General features: G+C 44.5%; 1 protein-coding gene across 1 annotated transcript in view; it reads right to left on the reverse strand.

The window, feature by feature from the left end:
• Positions 1-16,971, reverse strand: part of LAMA1 (laminin subunit alpha 1) — a 180,002-nt gene extending 163,031 nt beyond the window's left edge. Inside the window, exon 1 of the mRNA XM_017543918.2 lies at positions 16,811-16,971. Coding sequence (XP_017399407.1) covers positions 16,811-16,883 — 73 coding nt within the window. The 5' untranslated portion in view covers positions 16,884-16,971. The remainder of the gene's footprint in view (positions 1-16,810) is intronic.
• Between the last annotated feature and the right edge of the window lie 5,015 nt (positions 16,972-21,986).

Raw genomic sequence — 21,986 nt, forward strand, 5'->3', positions numbered from 1 at the left:
AAAAAAAAAAAAAAAAAAACCTAAGGGGAGAAATTAAAGAAGATCTAAATGAATAAAAAGACATGTCTTATTCACGGACAGGAAGATTCAATACTGTTAGACAACAATTCTCCTTAAATTGATCTGTAGATTCCACCCAACTGCTATCAAAATCTCAGCTAGCTTTTTTGTGTGTGTGTAGAAATTGACAAGCTAATATGATTGGAAATACAAATGACCTAGAAGAGTTAAAGCACTTTAGAAAAAGTTAACAAAGCTGAATGACTTACAACAACCTATTTCAAAACTTGCTACAAAGCCAAAGAAGTCCAGACAGTGTGATATTAGCATAAAAACAGATGCATAGATCAGCAGAACAAAATAGAGTCTAAAAATATATACTTATATTTATGGTCAATTGATTTATGGCAAAAGTACAAAGGCAATTTTGTATTTTCAACAAATGTTGTTGGGACCACTGGATTATCTATATGCAAAAAATGAACTTAGACCCCGACTCCTTACCATACATAGAAACTAACTCAAATGGATCATAAGGCCTAAATGTAAGAGCTAAATTATAAGCTTTCCAGAAGAAAATCTGAGATCTTGGATTAGGCAAATAATTCTCAGAAATGACAGAAAAAGAATAATCCACAAAAGAAAACAATTGATAAAATGAACCTCATCAAAATAAAAAAAATATATATGGCACTACAAAACATACCATTAAGAATATAAAAAGACAAGCATAGGCTGGGAGAAAATACTTTCAAATCACATGTCTGATAAAGGATGTCTATCCAGAAAATATGCAAAACTCTTAACTAAGCATACAAACAACCTGATTAAAAATTTGGCACAATATTTGAATAGCTATTTCACCAAAGATATATGAATGGCTAAGAAGCACCTGAAAAGATGGCTCAATGTAATTAATCATTGGAGAAATGCAAAGTAATACCATGAGATACTGTTTTGAACTCATTGTATGTCTATCATCAGAAAGGTAACACATAGTGTTGGTAGGAATATGGAGAAGCTGGAGCAATTAGACACGGCTGGTAGGGCTGCAAAATGGTGCAGACACTTTGGAAAACACAAACTTACCACATGATCCATATTCTAACCCCAGGAATTTCACGCAAGAGAAATGAAACCTATATCTAAACAAAGAATTGTATGTGAACATTTACACCATTATTCCAGATAGCTCCAAAAAACTGAAAACAATCAAAATGTCCATCAACTGGTGATTGGATAAATAAAATGTGGTGTAACTACATACTTGAATACTATTCAGCAATAAAGTAGAACACTATTGAGATATGCTAAAACATAGATGAACCCACGAAATACTAAGTGAAAGAAGTAGACACAAAAGACTCCATTTTGGTCGGGCGTGGGGGCTCCCACCTGTAATCCCAGCACTTTGGGAGGCCAAGGCAGGCAGATCACTTGAGGTCAGGAGTTCTAGACTACCCTGGCCAACATGGTAAACCCTGCCTCTACTAAAAATACAACAATTAGGCTGGGCATGGTGGCTCACAACTGTAATCCCAGCTGCTTGGGAGGCTGAGGCAGGAGAAGTGCTTGAACCTGGGAGGTGGGGGTTGCAGTGAGCCGAGATCACTGCACTCCAGCCTGGACGACAAAACTGGAGTGCAACAGACCTGGATTCAGTATCCGAAAAAAAAGACTCCATTTTGTATGACTCCATGTATGTGAAGTTTTCAGAAAAGGCACTTCTCAAAGTACAGAGAGCAGATGATTACTGGGGGCCACAGTAAGGATGGGAGCAGGGGCTGGGCACAAATGAAAATGATGACACTTTCAGCAGTCATGGAAGTGTTCACACCAGATTGTGGTGACAACTGTACAGCACTCTAAATTTACTAAAAACATTAAACTGTACACTTACAACTGGCAGAAGTTTAGGGTATATAATTATACTACAATGAAGCTGTTAAAACAGAGATTCTCCTCACTCTTGTAAGTACCTGGTGTACATTTACGAAGCCTGAAACTCACATACTGAAGGAAGGTGATGGAACCTAAGGCTTGATCCCTGAAATGTCCTGTACCCAGCATTAGGAAGGCTGCCAATCACCAAAAGAGAAGTCTGAATACTCCAAAAGACAGAAAGCTGTGACTATCAGCTTGAAGGATATGGACTAGAACTTGTTATGCATCTGCATGCTAGTCACTGCTGTATGTTCGTGACATGTACTGTGGAAGTTCGTGTTGGATCCAAGTTATTCTCTTGTGATTGTCTACGTGGTCAGATCGTAGGAACTAACCAATCCTCGTGTACCTCCATCTTCCTCATCTTCCATTATCCGCCAAAAAGTGGATACACATTTTATTTATATTTTCATTTTTAGAGATGTGGTCTCACCCTGTTGCCCAGGCTAGAATACGGTGGTGCAATCATAGGTTACTGCAGACTAGACCTCTTGGGCTCAAGTGATCCTCCTACTTTAGCCTCCTAAGTAGCTGGGGCTACCTACGCATGCCACCACACCTGGCTAATTGCTATTTTTTTGTAGGCACGGGGGTCGCCCAGGCTGGTCTCCAACTCCTGGGCTTAAGGGATCTTCCTGCCTCAGCCTCTCAAAGTGCTGAGATTATAGGTGTGAGCCACCACATCTGGCCCCTACAACAGCAACCAAAGAATTGTTTCTTTATTATCTGATTCCTTCAAATATTATTTTGGAGTCATTTTAATATTGAATTTGATTCCCTTTAGAGAAAGCCACCTTATACACACATTTTCAGAGAAAGTTAGATCATATAAAATGAGGCCCATTTAAATTCAGTCAACTATAATAATTAAAGCTAAACCAACAAAGTTAGAAACCACTAAAGACACAGGAGATGTTATGCTCATATTTCTAAAGAGAATGGGCCATTCTTTCATTCAGTAATATGTGATTTTTATCAAACAAAAATCCATCTGTGACATAAATTCTGTATGCCTTTGTTCTGTTCCTGAGAGGAGGAGGATGTCTTAGCCCAGAACGCCTGGAGGAGAACAGCTGTTCTCTCACTTAAAGAAAGTCCTTTAAAGCCAAGCAGGTAGAGTTCCCTTAAAAAAAAAAAAAAAAAAAAAAAAAAACTACTATATGTAAAAATATCACTACTCAGCAAATGCCAACAAGTCTGCAGTCACACAGAGGATTTTGAAGTGATATTCTTTAAAAGGAGACTTCATGCGGTAGAAACATAGTGTTTAATTAAGAGTTATCCTTCTGTTGACAATGATACTATCTCGCAGAAGTAAGTGGAGTGATATAGGTGTTTGAGACCCTCAGAAACAGAAATCTCTCCCAAATCTGAACTGAGGAACACACTTAGTAGGATTCCCGGAATTTCTCATGCTTGACTCCTAGCAATGGGGTCCGGAGTATGAGGTCCACCTGTCACCTCTATGACACTTTCTAGAAACTCAACAAATACTTATTGACTACATGTGTTGATGAATTTCTGGCTTGAGATGCTTAGAGGTCAGTGGCTCTAAATCTAGAAATCAGTTTTTGTTGAATATAATCTAAGTTTTAAGGCTGAATGAAATACTCATCAACAGTAAATAATCCCATTACAAAAAATGTAATCCATTTCTCCTTTGTATTGATTGGGTAGATGAGAACATGTCAAATTAATAATGTCTTCAAGTCATCAGGGTCCTCCTGGCTACCAGATTCTGTGGATTTTCTGTATCCATATTTGGACTCCACTCATGGGTGCAGAGAATGTCTGAACTTCTTGTTTCTGCTTTTAGCTTGCTCCTGACTGTGTACTCTGGTTTAAAATGTGAGCAGAGGCCTTGGTTCCAAAAAGGTCTGTCCATTTTCTTTCTTAGTCTGATTACCTAGATTCTTCCTTATTCCCTGTCTTTAAATCCTGCCTGAAGCCTAGCGCCTGGACTCACACCCGTAATCCCAGCACTTTGGGAGGCCAAGGTGTGTGGATCCCCTGAGGTCAGGAGTTTGAGACCAGTCTGGCCAACATGATGAACCATCTCTACTAAAAATACAAAAAAAAAAAAAAAGAAAAATTAGCCAGACATGGTGGTAGGCACCTGTAGTCCCAGATACTTGGGAGGCTGAGGCAGAAGAATCACTCGAACCCAGGAGGTAGACGTTTCAGTGAGCCAAGACTGCGCCACTGCACTCCAGCCTGGGTGACAGAGCAAGACTCCATCCCCCACCCCCCCAAAAATAAATCCTGCCTGTGTGACCCACTGAGGTCTCCTAGCCTTCTGGAGCCAGCCCCTGCCCTTCCCCAGGAGATCATCACTCTGCTTCCTCACTAGGGACTTCCCTAACCCCCTCTGCCCATCTCTGTGGTCTCAAAACAATACCCACTATTAATAGATTTCCATTGTTTGCCTGTATTGGGAACTGTTCATTCAACAAATATTTACAGAATCTACATTGTATGTCAGGCACTGTGCTAGGTGTTAGAAATATAGGCAAAACTCTCAGCCCTTAAGGAGAGACAGGCAAGTCAACAAATAGTTGCAAAATGATGTACTAGTCAGATGTACAGAGAAATCGTTATGGAAACAATTAGGAGAATGACAGGCTGGAGTAAGTCAGAGTGCCACAGGTGAAATAAAGATCACATTATCCACCAGTAATGTGGATCTGATGGAACCACAGATATCACAGAATGGCCAAGATGTGGTTAGCAGTGGTGTGGAGAGGTCTGAGCAGGGTCAGATCACAGAGAGCCGTGGAAGTCCCACTCAGTAGAGACTGAGATGCCGTTAAAGCAGTTCAACAGGGATGGGATGACAGGTCAGCCTCACAGTCCATTAACTCAGGGGAACTTCCAACGCCAACAGCTTTCTGGGCTCTTCCAAACTGTGACATTACGGGCTACATTAGACCATCCCAGCATGTGCAGCTGGACTGGCCCTTCCAGAAGAACCTGTTCCACCCAAAAGAACCTGTTCCACGCCCAGGCCCAGGTTCTGGCCCTGCTCTGTTGGGGTTAGTGCAATATCTCTCCAAGTGCCTGCAGCAGGGAAGCCAGGTAGGCAGTTGGTCTGCAAGTCAATATAGGCGGATGTGTAGGAGGTGTGTGTGTGTGCATGTGTGTCTGTGCGTGACAAGGATGTAGAAAGGAAAATGGCTCTGATTTTGTTGGGTGGAAGAGGAATAATAAGCCAAATATTGAGGAAAACTTCTGAAGCAGGCCAGGAAAGCATATGCATAATGAACCATCAATTAAAGACAAGAGCACGCCAGGTGCAGTGGCTCACGCCTGTAAGCCCAGCACTGTGGGAGGCCAAGGCAGGTGGATCAACTGAAGTCAGGGCTCAAGACCAGCCTAACCAACATGGTGAAGCCCCGTCCCTACAAAAATACGAAAATTAGCCAGGCATGATGGCTGGTGCCTTGTAGTCCAGCCACTTGGAAGGCTGAGGCAGGAGAATCACTTGAACCTGGGAGGTGGAGGTTGCAGTGAGACAAGAATCACGCCACTGCACTCCAGCCTGGGTGACAGAGTGACACTCCACCTAAATAAATAAATAAATATAAAAAGACGAGCAGAAGAGGACAGGAGCAGTAGGTGAATAAAGACAGCTAGACCCTGGAGTCATGAGATGTGAGAAGGTACAAGGGAGATCAGCAGGTCGTATCAGGGGAGAAGGTGGGGCCCGGATAATCTCAGAGAAAAGGCTGCTGTGACCTGTTCATTTAAAGGTGCTGAGAAAGAAGGGATGTGGCACAGAATAATGCCTGAATATGCAAGACACATTAAATTTTGGATGAATTCATTAAAGAATGAACAAATCAGTGCAACACCAGATCGATCAACACCCAATTCTGCAACAACAGACTTTATCCCCAAACATGAGGACTCTAAATATCATATTTGATCAGGAGTATTTTTCAAAGAAAGAAGGGTCTTGGTGAATGAGCAAGTCAGCAAAGCAATACTAAACTGTGGGGAAGCCCATTTAAACACGAGCACGACAATGAAGCATCAAATGAGAACTTTCTGAGTGAAAAACACTATGCAAGGGACAATGAGGACACAGAAGAAACTGGCTTTCCCTGAGCCACTTCACTGATCCAACGTGGGCTCCATCTAAGTGCAGGGGTTGCTCACAGCTCTGAGGTGTGTGGGTGCTGTTATCCCCACTTCACAGAGCTGTCGGAATATCCGCAAACAGACATGAAGTGAGGAGAGTCAGTTGGGACCTGAGTATTCCAACATCTGTTATGTACACAGAACTTGCCTGTGGTCTGCGGCAGGCAAGACAGGGTCAATGCTACAACTTGAACCTACAGACAAGAGAGGGGTGGTTGCAGATCCTGCCTTCTTGCATTGCTGAGTAAACTGCATTCACCAACAAAGTTTATAATGTTAACTGAGTCGTTCTCAACCCTGGCTGTGCAGTGGAATCAACTGGGAAGCTTTTTTTTTTTTTTTTTGAGGCGGAGTCTTGCTTTGTTGCCAGTCACCAGGCTGGCTGGAGTGCAGTGGCGCGATCTTGGCTCACTGCAACCTCCACCTCCCGGGTTCAAGTGATTCTCCTGGCTCAGCCTCCTGAGTAGCTGGGTCTACAGACACACACCACCATGCCCAGCTAATTTTTGTATTTTTAGTAGGGACAGGGTTTCACCACGTTGGCCAGGATGGTCTCAATCTCTTGACCTCATGATCTGCCTACCTCAGCCTCCCAAAGTGCTGGGATTACAGGCATGAGCCACCATGCCTAGCCAAAAGTGTTTTTAAAATGCAAATGACAGGACCCCCATCCCAGACAGGAAATATACTCCCTGGGGGTAAGACCTGGGTATTGATATTATTGAAATTTAATGTGCAGCCCAGAGAGGGAACTTCTGTGTCACCGTTTGAGTCTGCTCTTCTGACAGACACGGAAGGGCTGGCCAAGAAGATGACTCTGAGTTCTCCATGGAGAAAAGGAAGCCTAAGGGAAACAACCATTCACCAACAGTGGCGTCTGGTGTAGAAGCTGACTCCGCTCCTCCAATAATGCAGCCAGTGAGTGCTGCACGCCTGTGCCCCTCCTACCCTGCTTTCCTCTGCCCAAGACCTGGCTTACTCATTTCACTCCTAACTTACGTGAACATGAGCAGGCAGAACGTAGATGGCAATGTCCACTCCTGTGACTTTAACTCCTTACCTCCTTCCTTGGTCATCATTTCTTATGGAGAAAATTCCTTTTGATATATGTACTTTTCAGTTCCTTGGATTTCAAAAGCAAATACACCAAGAATGTCAAGAAGTGCTATGGATTCACAGCGAGGAAGGCGGCCGAGAACAGGGTTCTCTAGACACCCTACCTCTGAACATCCTTGACCCAGGGCCTGGAAGAGTGGAGGTCCCAACATGTCTTCGTGCATGGATGAATGAGTGAATACATGAATGAGCAAGTGCATGAAAAAAGTTTTAAAAACTGAATGCAAATGACAATAATCCTACAAGAAAATACTATTCTCCTCTCCAGTGAGGTGTTAACTCTTTAAAATACTAACTTATGGCCAGTCGAGCTGGCTCACGCCTGTAATTCCAGCACTTTGGGAGGCTAAGGCGGGTGGATCACCAAGTCAGGAGTTCCAGACAAGCCTAGCCAACACAGTGAAACCCTGTCTCTACTAAATATACAAAAATTAGCCAGGTGTAGTGGCATGTGCCTTTAATCCCAGCTACTTGGGAGGCTAAAGCAGGAGAATCGCTTGAACCGGGAGGTGGAGGTTGCAGTGAGCTGAGATCACGCCACTGTACTCCAGCATTCCAGTCTGGGTGACAGAGCAAGACAATCAATCAATCAATCAACCAACTAACTCCCAGCCAGGCACGGTGGCTCATACCTGTAATCCCACCACTTTGGGAGGCTGAAGCAGGCAGATCACTTGACATCAGGAGTTCAAGACCAGCCTGCCATCATGGTGAAACCCTGTCTCTACTAAAAATACAAAAATTAGCTAGATGTGGTGGCAGGCCACTCCCAGCTACTCAGGAGGCTGAGGCAAGAGAATCGCTTGAACCCGGTAGGCAGACATTGGAGCCAAGATAGTGCTACTGCACTCCAACCTGGGTGACATAACGAGGCTCCATCTCAGAGAAAAAAAAATGCTAACTCCCTTTTAAAGCAAAACGCTGGGAGTTTCCAAAAGCATTCACATGTGGATGCATTATCTCCAATTCTCCCCACTCCAAACTCCCAGAAGGAACAAAAGTATGCCCCCGAACCCAGGGGTGAAGTGCTAAAGAGTCGGAAAAACTTATTTTGTACAAAAGCAAAGGTAGAGGCCGGACACAGTGGCTCACACCTGCAATCCCAGCACTTTGGGAGGCCGAGGAGGGCAGATCATGAGGTCAAGAGATCGAGACCATCCTGACCAACATGGTGAAACCCCGTCTCTACTAAAAGTACAAAAAAATTAGCTGAGTGTGGTGGCGCACACCTGTAGTCCCAGCTACTCGGGAGGCTGAGGCAGTAGAATTGCTTGAACCCAGGAGGCAGAGAACGCAGTGAGCCAAGATCGCGCCACTGCACTACAGCCTGGGCAAGAGTGTGAGACTCTGTCTCAAAAAAAAGAAGCAAAGGTAGAAATGACAGAGTTGGACATTCGGATAAAAGGACTGAGAAGGCAGACTGTGGATTTTGAGGGGTGGAGAAAGAGTGCTCACCCACCACAGGACACAGCTGCAGGGACAGAAAGCAATCAGTGTCAAGAAGAGTTCTGGAAACAACTATTTAAACCAGAAACCCAAAAGGTCTGCTTGAAGACCAACTGGAAAGGCCCTTGCACCTCTGGATACAATATGAGAAAAGGTTTTTTGAAACGCAGATTTTGGTTCCTACCCAGATCAAATGAACTGCAATCCATTTGATTGGATGGAACAAAATCTAAGAGGCTGAAGGACCTCCTACCCAGCGAGGGGCCAGGGCTGGGGCTGTTATCCAGAGTCTGGGACTGGCTTTATGGTTGCTCAGGCAACCTGACTACCTGTGGGAAATTTCTCAGTGTTACTGCCCTCCCACTACTAATGACCCAGGTTTTAACACTAGAACCACTCTGGAATTGTTTGTGTAATTCAAAGAAATGCTGGGAGCAAAGGTTTTGATCTTTGAAACAGAAATGTCCCTTCTTTTTGATATTGGCTCATGGTGTTCTCCATGCCATGCAAAAGAGGACCAGATGGCAACTCTGGCTGGGTGAGAACCCCAATTTATCACAAAATACAACCCAGATTCAGAAGTGAGACAGTGGAAACAGGCCATCACATTGAGGCTACCCTAGGGTTGGTATGTTGCAGCCTGTGTATGAGTGGTCGGGTTAGATTTTAGGTGGAAAACGGGAGTACATTTCAGGTGAGAGAGTCATGTAACAAAATCACACAGCTGCAAGTCAATATACAACGTGCAGTTAGACAGGAAGGAGATCCCTGCAATAGAAGCTAATAGTTCAGCTACAGAAAGGTGTGGAGAAGGGCAGGGTAGCTGTGACTAAACTTGGAGGGATAACGGAGAGCTGCAGCAGGTGGGCAGGAGCTGAGGGAGCACATTATGAAGGCAGTATTTTGACAAGGTTTCTCTAACTGCAGTGCAGGACTAGATTAAACGAAAGGACGCGGGCTAGCATCAGAGACCCAGTAAGAGCCGCCAGTTACACTACAGCTGGTGAGCATTTGCAGTGGTATCAGAGAGAAACTGAAACAAAAAAACAGGAAGTTTTTCAAGGAAAGAAACAAAATTCAGGGAGACAAGTTGGATAAGGGGGTACAGAAAAAGAAAAACAGAAAAGGAAGATGAAGACTGGGTAACCGAAAGAATCCCAAGAACAGCAGATACAGGGACGGCAGCCAATCAGGAGAAGGAATGAATTCCTTGTCCTGGGCTGGAGATAACAAGATTCCACTTGTTGTGGGTAAAATTCTGTCATTACCAAAAGGTTGGAAGACATCTAAATGTGTGGTGCAGGCTGGGCATGGTGGCTCACACCTGTAATCTCAGAACTTTGGGAGGCTGAGGCAGGCAGATCACTTGAGATCAGGAGTTCAAGATCATCCTGGCCAACATGGCAAAACCCCATATCTACTAAAAATATAAAGATTACCCTGGCATGGTGGTAGGCGCCTATAATCCCAGCCACTCAGGAGGCTGAGGCAGGAGAATCGCTTGAACCCGGGAGGCAGAAGTTGCAGTGAGCCGAGATCCAGCCACTGCACTCCAGCCTAGGCAACAGAGTAAGACTCCATATCAAAGGAAAAACAAAGAAAAAAGGATGGTGTAACATAATCAACACTGTGGTTGTGAGGGTTTTTTTCCCCCCTCTAATTGTTCTCTTTTAACTAAAAATGATCTGCTAAATTTAATTATCTTCTTTAACACTGCTATGGTCAGAGAGACATAATTGCCTGAGGTTCTGGCAGGAAATTATGGAGCAATGGAACAAGATGCAGGAAATACTTTTGGGAATGAGAAAAGATGGCACTTTCCATAAATACACATGGATCTAAAATTGACATTCCCACCAGCAATACAGGAGGTTCTCTGGCACAAGAATGTCAGTCATACTGCCTGCTGGGCCAGCAGATCAGACTTCAAAGATAACTTCTGGAATGAAGAGATTCAAACTTCAAATGGTTGATTAAAAAAAAATGTGCACACACACTGAAATCACACTGCTGATTTCGCGTTGTTTCTCCGCCGCCATTTCTGAATGAACACTTCGAGATAAATGCTTACCTAGGCAAGAATGTTATCCACCAAGCTGATTTGGATTCTCACTGCCTCCATTGTCTGCCAGTTGCCCCCAAGCAAGACTAGGAACAAGTTAACCCAAGGAAAGGAGCCAGCCTTGAGAAAACAAAGACACAAATGGGAAGATTCTGTGCTATTTATCATCAAATGGTTACTCTGGGCACTGACTGTCACCCCCAGTATAAAGGACATGAAAATACAATGAACCCAGCTATCGTGTGGTATTTTATGCTGAAACAGCTCCTGATAGACATGTTCCAACAGAACCAAAGTTCATGACCGTAACTAAATTACTTCTATGAAGCATTTTTTCTCCTCATTAATTTTGTAATGCCTTGGTTTATTCAATTGTCCATGGATGCATATTAGTTTTTTAGAAATAAAAAAGGTAAAATAATTATTTGCAAACTTGTAAATAACCTACATACATCATTCTTAGGAGACGATAGTTTATCTTCCTCATCCAAACATTTCTGAGGAATGTAATGAAAAACTTCAACTTAGGTCTAAGTTCCAGAGTTCTGTCCAGCTGCTATCAATTAATTTTTATATTCAACATATAGGCGTATTCATTAGAATTTTTTTTTAGCTGGGCACGGTGGCTCATGCCTATAATCCCAGCACTTTGGGAGGCCAAGATGGGCCGATCCTGAGGTCAGGAGATTGAGACCATCCTGGCTAATAAGGTGAAACCTCATCTCTACTAAAAATACAAAAAATTAGCCAGGCGTGGTGGTGGCATGTGCCTATAATCCCAGCTTCTCGGGAGGCTGAGGCAGGAGAATCACTTGAACCCAGGAGGCAGAGGTTGCAGTGAGCCGAGATCGCGCCACTGCACTCCAGCCTGGGTAACAAGAGCGAAACTCCGTCTCAAAAAAACCCGATTTTTTTTTAAATAAAGTTCTTCTGTACCTGCCATAGCGTTCCAATAATAAGTCACACTTATTGGTCAATATATTAACTTATCCTTAATATCTAATTGAATTATTTTCAAACTCCTCTATCATAAATCATAAAGTTCTAAAATATTTTTTTTAATTCTCTATGGCTTAAAAATAGCTTATTAATGCTATGGTAAACAATATTTTTAGAAGTAGTAAAACAGCATGAAATCAATCAAGTTTTTAAACCCCAAAAGATTTAGGAAACACTGCTTTAATAACACCTTTCTGTCAAAGACCTACTCGGAAGGACAAGTTGCAAGGTCAAAAGTTTGCAAGTATATACATTTACTCAGTGATGTGTTAATATCCTGCACAAGGTCCAGTGAAGAAGTTAGTATGAGCAGAGGGCAGTGGAGAGAGAGATACTGTTCTATGCATCTATGTTTTGTCAGAAAATCACTGGTGCCCCTCTTACACTGTCAGGGAAGTAGTAGGTTTTATGATGTAGCTTGCTTTGAAAAGTTACCTGAGCCGGGCTCAGTGGCTCATGCCTGTAATCCCAGCACTTTGGGAGGCCGAGGCAGGTGGACCACCTGAGGTCAGGAGCTCGAGGCTGTCCCCCCTGATCAACATGGTGAAACCCCATCTCTATTAAAAATACAAAAATTCGCCAGGCAGTGGTGGCGGGCGCCTGTAGTCCCATCTACTCGGGAGGCTGAGGCAGGAGAATCGCTTGAACCCAGGAGGTGGAGGTTGCAGTGAGCCGAGATCGTGCCACTGCACTCCAGCCTCAGCGACAGAGTGAGACTCCATCTCAAAGTAAAAATAAAAATTAATAAATAAATAAAAGTTACCTGAAGAAACACCTTTAGAAGCTTACCCAAAAAACTAAAGGCAGTGGTTACCTCAAAAGAGGGTGACAAAGTCTTAACTTTTTTTCTACATACCCTTGAGTACCTGTTCCATTTTGTACCATAAATGTAGATTATATATTCAAAATACTTTTAAAGTTACATGATTCCTAAATAAAGATATTGATTTCAACGTAGCTCAACGATGAGAAGTGGCTACTAGCTGCTAGAAACACTGCAAAGCAATGAACAGGCAGGTATGAACTAAGCAGTCCCTGCCCTTGAGAAGCCTGAGCGACAAGGTGAGACAGATAAGCAAGCCAATTATTGATCCCATGACAAGCAAGGCAAAAGCATCGAGCAGGGAAAGCCCTGGGAATCCAGGGAAGGGGTCTAACAAATACTTCAGCAGAGAGAGGGCTGGGAAGGTCTTCCAGGGCTCTTTAGAACCCAGATGAAAGACATGTCCAGCACTTCATAGCACATGTGCCAGGAAATACTGGTTAGCTACAAATAGACGCAGGTATGTACCAGATAATGCTTCTCAGCTCTGAGACAGCAGGCCAGCTGGGGTCCAAGCCTCCTTGCTTTACCCACAATGTGATGTAGCAGAATATTGTCATTTTGTGCATCTTATAAAGTGAGGGGTTTGGGGCACATTAATCTAAACCCATAGGGTGGGCCCAGGAGACAGATGGTGGAATGAAAGGGCACACCACAGAAGAAGACCACTTGCTTAAACACAAAGGAAGGAAAGTCAGCCACATTGGGGAACATTAAGTAATTTGATAAAGAAATGGTGAGAAATGGAAAGGATTTTAAACAAGAGGAGTGATTATTGGAATGGTTTTTCTAGAAACATCTCAGCGATGGCTCGATTAAGGAGGGGGAAGAGGTGAGGCTGCTGGCCTGCTGAGTGTACCATCACACCATTTCCTGAGAAAAACAAACAATTCCTAAGCCTAGCCAGCAGTGGGAATAAAAAATGGGAGAGAGACTGCACAGATTTTCAGGAGGTAAAATCAACAAGTCTTAATGACCAAATGGATTTCAGCAATGAAAGAGAGAGGATGTCAAGGATGATAAGCATGTACAATAGGCATAACGGTAATAACCATTGTGCAGTGAATGCCTATGACACGCCCCACACTCTGCTAATATTTTTCAGCTGTTATTTAACCATATCGATGCTATCCATTTTATAGCTAGAAAGCTGACATTGAGAGAAGTTAAGAAACTTAGCCGTGGCTGTGGCTAATCAAAGTGACAAGTCTGGCATTTGAGCCCAAGACTATTTGATTCCAAATCCAGACTCCAAATTTCTAAACGATTATGCTTTTTGGAGAATATAGCTTAAAAATATTAGTTATTTATAAAATAGTAATAATGATGAACATAGGTAAGCATGCTTGTTGAGGCCTAAGAACTTTTCTCACATTATTTCATTTAATCATTAACATCCCTTCTAGATAGGCACTATTATAATTCCCATTTTGCAGATGGTGTAACTGAAACACAGGTTATGGGCCCAATTTGCCATAGCTAGTAAAGCTAGAGAATTAAACACCTGAATCTTAAAGACAGAGCTTGTGTTATTTCCCTGTGACAATTTACTCTACATGAAAATGAATGTCCATAGGATTTTATGAATGAATTAGTATAAAATGGTACAGTGTTTCAAGGATCATTACTTTGAAATAACTGGCCCCAGAAACATTTTATGATACGAGTTAATAAAGCAGTGCAATTCTAAGAGTGGCACAAGACACTAAAGGTCAGTATACGTTATTTATTCTAATCTTGTTGTATCTGAATTCTCAATCATGCTAGATTAACTACAGATGTAGGCTTTATATTTAAAGTCTGCAAAAGAAGGGGGGAAAAAGGAATGAGCTGAAGTCCAGGCTACACAGGAGATGGGCAATGATGCTTCTATTACACATACGCTTGTTTCCAATTGCTACAATCAATATCTTTCATGGTTCCTTAGTTAGAGAAGATAGCAACAGAAAAGAAAAATGCACCTTCGAAATCAATTCAGGCATGCATAATTTACTGTGGAGTACACACTTGCTAAACTTGAATACGGTCATATATGAGAATGAAGTGAATTTTCTTTTACTCATAGATTTTTTTTCTGTACTTAGAATTGTCTATTTTGTTTAGGAAAAAAGGGGGGTGGTTTCAAACAAAAGTGGTGCAGCAAATATAATTTTATGTGACTGCCAGCTATGAATTTAACAGGTTATTTAATTTAACACAATACCTCCTATTCGATACTTAGGAGGAGCTCACTTGAAACAGGTTATATTTCAAAAGAAAGTGAGCCATCAGGTCACAGACTGTGAGTTGTAGGGTAACTCAGAGAGGCTGCAAAAATCATGGGGAACTTCTATCAATCTGAATGCTAATTGAAAATGATAGGTTACACAAAAAGTAAGCACCAGACAGCTAACTTGCAGGTGATTTGCAAGTCAGGATTATTGTATTATCACCAAAACACACAACTTTACTAGTCATTCATGCTATTCATGGGGCACAAAATCTTTCTTAAAAAAAAAAAAATCAGGCCGCACGCGGTGGCTCACGCCTTTAATTCCGCACTTTGGGAGGCTGAGGCCCGTGGATCACAAGGTCAGGAGTTAGAGACCAGCCTGGCCAATATGATGAAACCCAGTCTCTACTAAAAATATTTAAAAGAAAGAAAAGAAAATTAGCCGGGCAAGGTGACACGCGCCTGTAGTTTCAGCTACTCAGGAGGCTGAGGCAGGAGAATCGCTTGAACCCGAGAGGCGGAGGTCGCAGTGAGCCGCGCTGGCGCCGCTGCACTCCAGCCTGGGCGACAGAGCGACTCTCCGTCTCAAAAAAAATAAGTAAATAAATAAAAATAAATCAAAACTCCCTCAAGGAGGCTAGTTAGGAAGGGTGAGGGCTGGTGGTGTGCGGAAGGCAAACAGGGAAACATTCAAGGGCTCCTGCCCTGGGAGGTTTTCCGCAGCATCTCAAAGCAGGAAAGTCCCATGAGGTTCCACTTTCTCCAAACACCATTCATAACCAAGTGCGGAGCCCGGAGGCGCCCGGACAACCCTCAGGGCATCTCCTCAGTCTAAGACTTTCAATTTCGGGGAACAATAAGCAGAGGCAAGCTGCTCTTTCTCTACCCTGTGGGAAACCGGGACTTGTTCACTTTCAGCAGCCTGATAGACACGAGTCCACTCGCAGATCAAAGGCTCCTCTCCCTCCCGAAAGGCTCCTTTCTTCTGGCTGATAACTATGTAAATTCCCTTGCTCCCAGCCGGGCTCGGCACAGCAGACTCGCAGCTATTCAAAGCTGCGTTTCCAGCTCCGGTCCAGTGCTTCCATCATGAATGCTTGAATGAATGAGATGGTCGCGTTTCTGCAGAGCTCACAACTCAGCACAATGCCCAAACACACGTTTCCCACGAGGGTATTGCCAATTCCGCCCACTGCTTTTGATCCGTACTTTTTTTTTTAATGAAGTTTGCATTTGTGGGAATACGCCCTTTGTCACGTGTTGCATACTTTAAGATGTTTTCAACAAATATTTGTGACTGCGTAGCCAACACGAAGCCACTCTGCGAAGGCTTAACTCTAGGGGTGTCGTGGGGACTGGGATAGTCCCCCGAAAGGGAAAAGAATCCTCTCCCTCTCTCTCTTCCCCACCTCCTCACCCCCTCCCCCGCCGCCTCAAGGACAGAAACGGAAAATTAGCTTTGACTTTCTGTTCTCAATCGGTGTAACGCTCAAACAAGGCGCTCCCTTCTCCGCCGGTCAATCGCCCGGGCGCGCCCACGGTCAAACCCGCGCGGGGAGTGAGCGGGTCTGGACACTTCGCCGACAGCACAAAGAGTGCGCCCGGGTCGGGAAGGTGCATTCGTGCCCCCCGGACACCGCCTGTGGGTCCCCCTCCCAGGGACGGCTGGCGAGGGGCGCACTTCTCTCCACATCTCTCCCTACTAGCCCGCCCGGCTGCGAGTGGCCGGGAGGATTCAGCCCTCCCTGGGCTGCGGCGACCCAGCTAGCGCAGTCGGACAATGAGGGCTGCTCAGGAGAGCTCCTTCCCCATTCATTCCCGGCTCCAGGCCAGCAGCCCCGCCACCCCCTGCCGCGCAGCCGGGGCACTGAAAGCACCCCCCATCCCGCTCTCCCCGGCCCGAGCTGGAGACCCACGTGTCCGAGGCCCCCAGTCTGAGGCGAGGCGGACCAGGATGCGCGCCCAGACTCCAGCAGCCCCAGCACGCCAGGCTTTGTCCGCAGCCGCCCCGCCCGCCCGCCTGCCGGGGACGGGGACTCAAGGACCCAGGGACCCGGGCCGGGCTCACCTCTCTGCTGGCACCGCGCGGCGACCCACAGCAGCGAGGCCAGGAGCGCGCCCCACGCGCCGCCACCGTGCATCTTTCCGCCGCCGCCGCTCGGTGGGTCCGGGGAGAAAGCCGCGCTCCCGCTTGGAAGGCTCCGCGGGACGCGAGTCTGCCCTGCCCCGGCCCCGCTGCCCCTGGCGTCCCTGCCGCCCCTCCCGCCAGCCACCCGCGGACACACCCCCCGGCTGCGTCCAGCCCCTCCCCGGCCAGGCCCGGCTGCCCAGACCCCTCCCCCAGGGGTGCTCAGCTTGGCCGCGGGGACCCAGCGCTCGCGGCCCCCAGGTCCGGGAGGCTGGGCTGACCGCGGCCGCCGCCAGGCTTCGAGTAGGGGGTGGGCGGAGAAGGTGGGCTGAGGGGAGGAGAAACTGGGCTGCGGGGGCCTGAGAGGGTGGATTGCGAGAAAGTATGTGCCCTGCTGACCCTGCTCGCCCCGCCGCGGCCCTGCAGTCCCTGGTTCCGGACCCACGCGCTCCTGCCGGGAGCTGGGCGAAAGGCGACCCCTCGGGACGCCACCCAGTCTCTGCGGACCCGCCGCCCTCTCCGCGTGGGCAGAGGACTTGAGGATTTTTTCTGAAAATGAGTTGCAACTTGTTCCCCACTTTGTTTGCCTAAAGAAGGCAAAAAAGGTCACTCGGACTTAATTATTATCATTAGATACGCTTTCTGCTGGAGAAAGAGGACGTGCTCCTGACACGCGTTTTCAACTGCTTTGTTCTTTTTTTGGGTTTTGTTTTGTTTTGTTTTGTTTTTGTTTGTTTCTTTTACTATATATGGTCCTCGTTAAAGAATTTCTAATTTCCCCTTTTTGTTTCTATCAAAAGTATTAGCTGGGCACAGTGGTTCACGCCTGTAATTCCACCACTTTGGGAGGCCGAGGCGGGTGGATCACTAGAGGTCAGGAATTAGAAACCAGCCTGGCTAACATGGTGAAACCTCATCTCTACTAAAAACATTTAAAAATTAGCCGGGCGTGGTGACCCGCGTTTGCAGTGGCGGTTACTTGGGAGGCTGAGGCAGGAGACGCGCTTGAACTGGGGAGGCGGAGGTTACTGTGAGCTGAGATGGCACCACTGCACTCCAGCCTGGGCAACAGAGTGAAACTCTGTCCCCCAAAAAGTATTCATAACACTTGGCAAATTTCATATTTTCTCAATGTAAACATACAGGGATGTCTCATTATCATCCCACGATCTCATTTTGTCTTTTTCTTTTTTCTCTCACTTGTGTGAATTCATTTGACAGCTCTTATCAATTCCTGTTTTTCTGAGGACACTTCCTTACACATCTAACAAGTAGAACTTAGTTATAATACTTAGCGATCTCTTAATTTTTTTTTTTTTTTTTTTTTTTTTTAATTTGGAGACAGAGTCTTGCTCTGTATCCCAGGCTGTAGTGCAGTGGCGCGACCTCTGCTCACTGCAACCTCTGCCTTCCGGGTTCCGGTTCAAGCAGTTCTCCTACCTCAGCCTCCTGACCTCGTGATCCGCCCACCTCGGCCTCCCAGAGTGCTGGGATTACAGCGAGAGCCACCGCGCCTGGCCACGATCTATTAATTTTTTTAAATCATGGAAGTACTAAACAAAAGGATAGTTTGGCCTTTTAAAAAGGATGCAATATAGTTCCGTGAGTACTCAGTACAATACTAAATTTAAAATGCAGATGTTCTTAACTATTAAAATGTTACTGTTTAATTATTAAATAAGTAAATTTAGTACTTAATAAATGATCAAATATTATAATATTAGGCACATAGCTAATAAAATGCAGAATTATAAGCATTTCTGCACTGAAGTAACTACACACACATTTACGCATTAGATATGTATCTTTAAGTGTGTCTTAAGATCTGGCATTCATACAGATTGTCTTTTGGGATCCTCACAGCTCTGAGATGCTTGCCAAGAGATAGGAAGTGAGTTCTCCTGTCAGCAAATGTCCGGTCTAGAGCTAGACCCCAGGTCTGGTTCCTAGTCCATAGCCCTTTACAACACCACGCTGAAATCACAGAGGATGTTGATCAAAAGCAAACTGGAGGAATCACAAGGGGTGTCCCCATATCCTGGGACTCCCCATATCTTGGGTTCCTAGAAATTCAGGCTGGAGTTCAATGGAAACTTATCTTTGAACTGCAAGCAGGGATCTCACTTGTGTAATTTCAAGGGAGGCAAGTGGTCAGCACATCTGGGGAGTGAATAGGAAGCATCAAATTTGGAAACTGGCATTATTCATCACTGCTCAGAATTAAACAGAAAGATTTCAACGAAAGAATTCAGAACAAACTTGGATAAAATGCAGCAGTCAAAATGTCATAATTCTGCACATCTTTTAAAACCCTGTGGTACAAATTTTTCCAATCTTTAGCATGCTTGAAAAATACCTAAATTACCTAGAGCATCATGAAACTGCAGGGCTGGCTTGTTCAAGCTGAAAATGAGTATAACAAGAATGTTCATGTTTTGTGAGAAAGTAAAAATTCAACTCAACTAGACACAAAAAGATGCTTGCTTCAAAGTCACCTATAAATAATGAACAATTGAAAATGCCTAAATGCCAAGCAATAGTTAAAATGGTTAAGTAATTTATAAATCAATGTGATAGGCTATTATGTAGCTATTTTTAAACTATGAAACTTTTGCAATGAAAAAAAGAAACTCATATGTTAAGTAAGAAAAGCAAAATTCCAAATAACATGAACATTCTGATTGCAATTATGTCTAGAAAATAAGCACATGGGGCCAGGTGTGGTGCCTCATGGCTGTAATCTCAGCACTTTGGGAGGCCAAGGCCAGCGGATCACCTGAGGTCGGGAGTTCAAGACCTGACCAACATGGAGAAACCTGTCTCTACTAAAAATACGAAATTAGCCAGGCGTGGTGGTGCATGCCTGTAATCCTAGCTGAGACAGGAGAATCACTTGAACCCAGGAGGCAGAGGCTGTGGTGAGCCGAGATCGCACCGTTACACTCCAGCTTGGGCAACAAGAGTGAAACTCCGCCTCAAAAAAAAAAAAAAAAAAAAAAAAAAAAAAAAAAAAAGGAAAAAAAAAAAAAAAAAAAAAAAAAAAAAAAAAAAAAAAAAAAAAAAGCACATATACAATCAGGGAATGAAAAAAACAACATACAGAAGTAAACAGTTGTGTTGAGGTGGTCAGAAGGTGAGTAGGGCTATGGGTATTTTAGATGGTCAAGAAAAGCTCAGGCCTGGCTTAGTGATGGTTCACATTCTTCCCCTACGCTTACTAGCAGCGACATCTTGGGCAAGTTCCTCATCTGTAAAATAGAGATAGCAGTAGTGTCTACTTCATTCATTCATTCATTCATTCAATAAACGTGTTTTAAGTAGCCGCTAAGTGCCAGTGCTAAGAATATACCATGAAATGAGAAAGACATATGACATTTCCCACCCATGTGGAGCATGCAGTCTGATGGTTAAGGCAGAAAAAAGAAAAAATAATCATAAGTTTAATGAGTGCTATCAAGGAAATATCTGGTTACTAAGATAAAGAATGGGAGGACCAGGCACTGACTGGGCAGTTTGGGAAGGTTTTGCTAAGAAGGCTTATTTTAAGCATTAAATGAGCCAACATATGGAAGTCGCCAGCAGTCTGCCTAGCACATGCCAAATGATCAATAAAGATGAATTCTTTTTTTTTCTGTTTTTTTGAGACACAGGGTCCCATTCTGTCTCCTAGGCTGGAATGCAGTGGCATGATGTTGGCTTATTGCAGCCTCAGCCTCCTAAACTCCATGGTCACCCGCCTCAGCTTCCTGAGTAACTGGGACTGCAGGCGCACACGGCCACACTCGGCTAATCTTTTTATTATTATTATTATTACTTTGTTTTTGGGTTTTTTTTTGCAGAGATGGGTTTTACCATGTTGTCCAAGCTGATCTTGAACTCCTGAGCTCAAGTGACCTGCCCACCTCAGCCTTCCAAAGTGCTGGGGTATGAATTCTTATTTCAGTAATTTCACTAATAGTATTATGTTTTTTAACATTAAAAAAAAAAAAGCTTGTTTATGACCATTTTCAAAACCAGGGCTCACACAGATTGGGATGAGATAAATGGGAGCTTTCAATTCCCTTCAGAGATTCTGTTGAAATCCAGATTCTAATTCAGTAGCTCTGGGTTGGAGGCCTGAGTTCCTGCATTTCTAACAAGCTCCCCAGGGCGCCAATGCTGCGGACAGGCAGAGCACATTTTGGGCAGCACTTAGCTTGCTTGCTTTTTTGTTCTCCATCTTGTCTGAAAATTGAAATCAGTGGAAGAATTTAAGCAATACTGATGCTGGTTTCCACCCCCAGAGATTGTGATTCAATTGGTATGGGGTACAGCTTGGATGTCTAGGTATTTCTAATGGTCTCCAGGAAATTCTAAAGCGAAGCAAAGTTTCAGAAACACAGCTAGACCGACCTGCTCCTGAATGTAGACAAACCAGGTTCTGGTCATTAGGGGCGGAGCAGGCTGTGGGAGCCACATTCAGAGGAGCGTGGTCACAGGCCATATGAAGAAGTCCGGCCTAGCAAGTGTTTTGCCTCATAGCCTGACACCCACATAGCAGGGATCCAGCCATGGTGCCCAGAATACAGGACAGGACTGCTTCTCTGGAGAGGTGGTACAAGCAAGGCTGCCTCTAAGTTCTTTTTTTTTTTTTTTTAGACAGAGTCTCATTCTGTCGCCAGGCTGGATTGTAGTGGCATGATCTTGGCTCACTGCAATCTCTGACTCCCTAGTTCAAGTGATTCTCCTGCCTCAGGCTCCCAAGCAACTGAGATTATAAACACATGCCACTATGCCCAGCTAATTTTTGTATTTTTAGTAGAGATGGGTTTCACCATGTTGGCCAGGATGGTCTCAATCTCCTGACCTCATGATCCGCCTGTCTTGGCCTCCCAAAGTGCTGGGATTACAGGCGTGAGCCACTGTGCCCAGTCAGCTGCCTCTTAGTTCTTTTTTTTTTTTAGACAGAGTCTCATTCTGTCACCAGGCTGGATGGCAGTGGCATGATCTCGGCTCACTGCAATCTCTGATTCCCTAGTTCAAATGATTCTCCTGCCTCAGCCTCCCAAGCAGCTGGGATTACAGGCACGTGCCACTATGCCCAGCTAATTTTTGTATTTTTAGTAGAGACAGGGCT

The sequence above is a fragment of the Cebus imitator genome, unplaced genomic scaffold (assembly GCF_001604975.1).
Source record: "Cebus imitator isolate Cc_AM_T3 unplaced genomic scaffold, Cebus_imitator-1.0 Scaffold162, whole genome shotgun sequence".
Classification (NCBI taxonomy): domain Eukaryota; kingdom Metazoa; phylum Chordata; class Mammalia; order Primates; family Cebidae; genus Cebus; species Cebus imitator.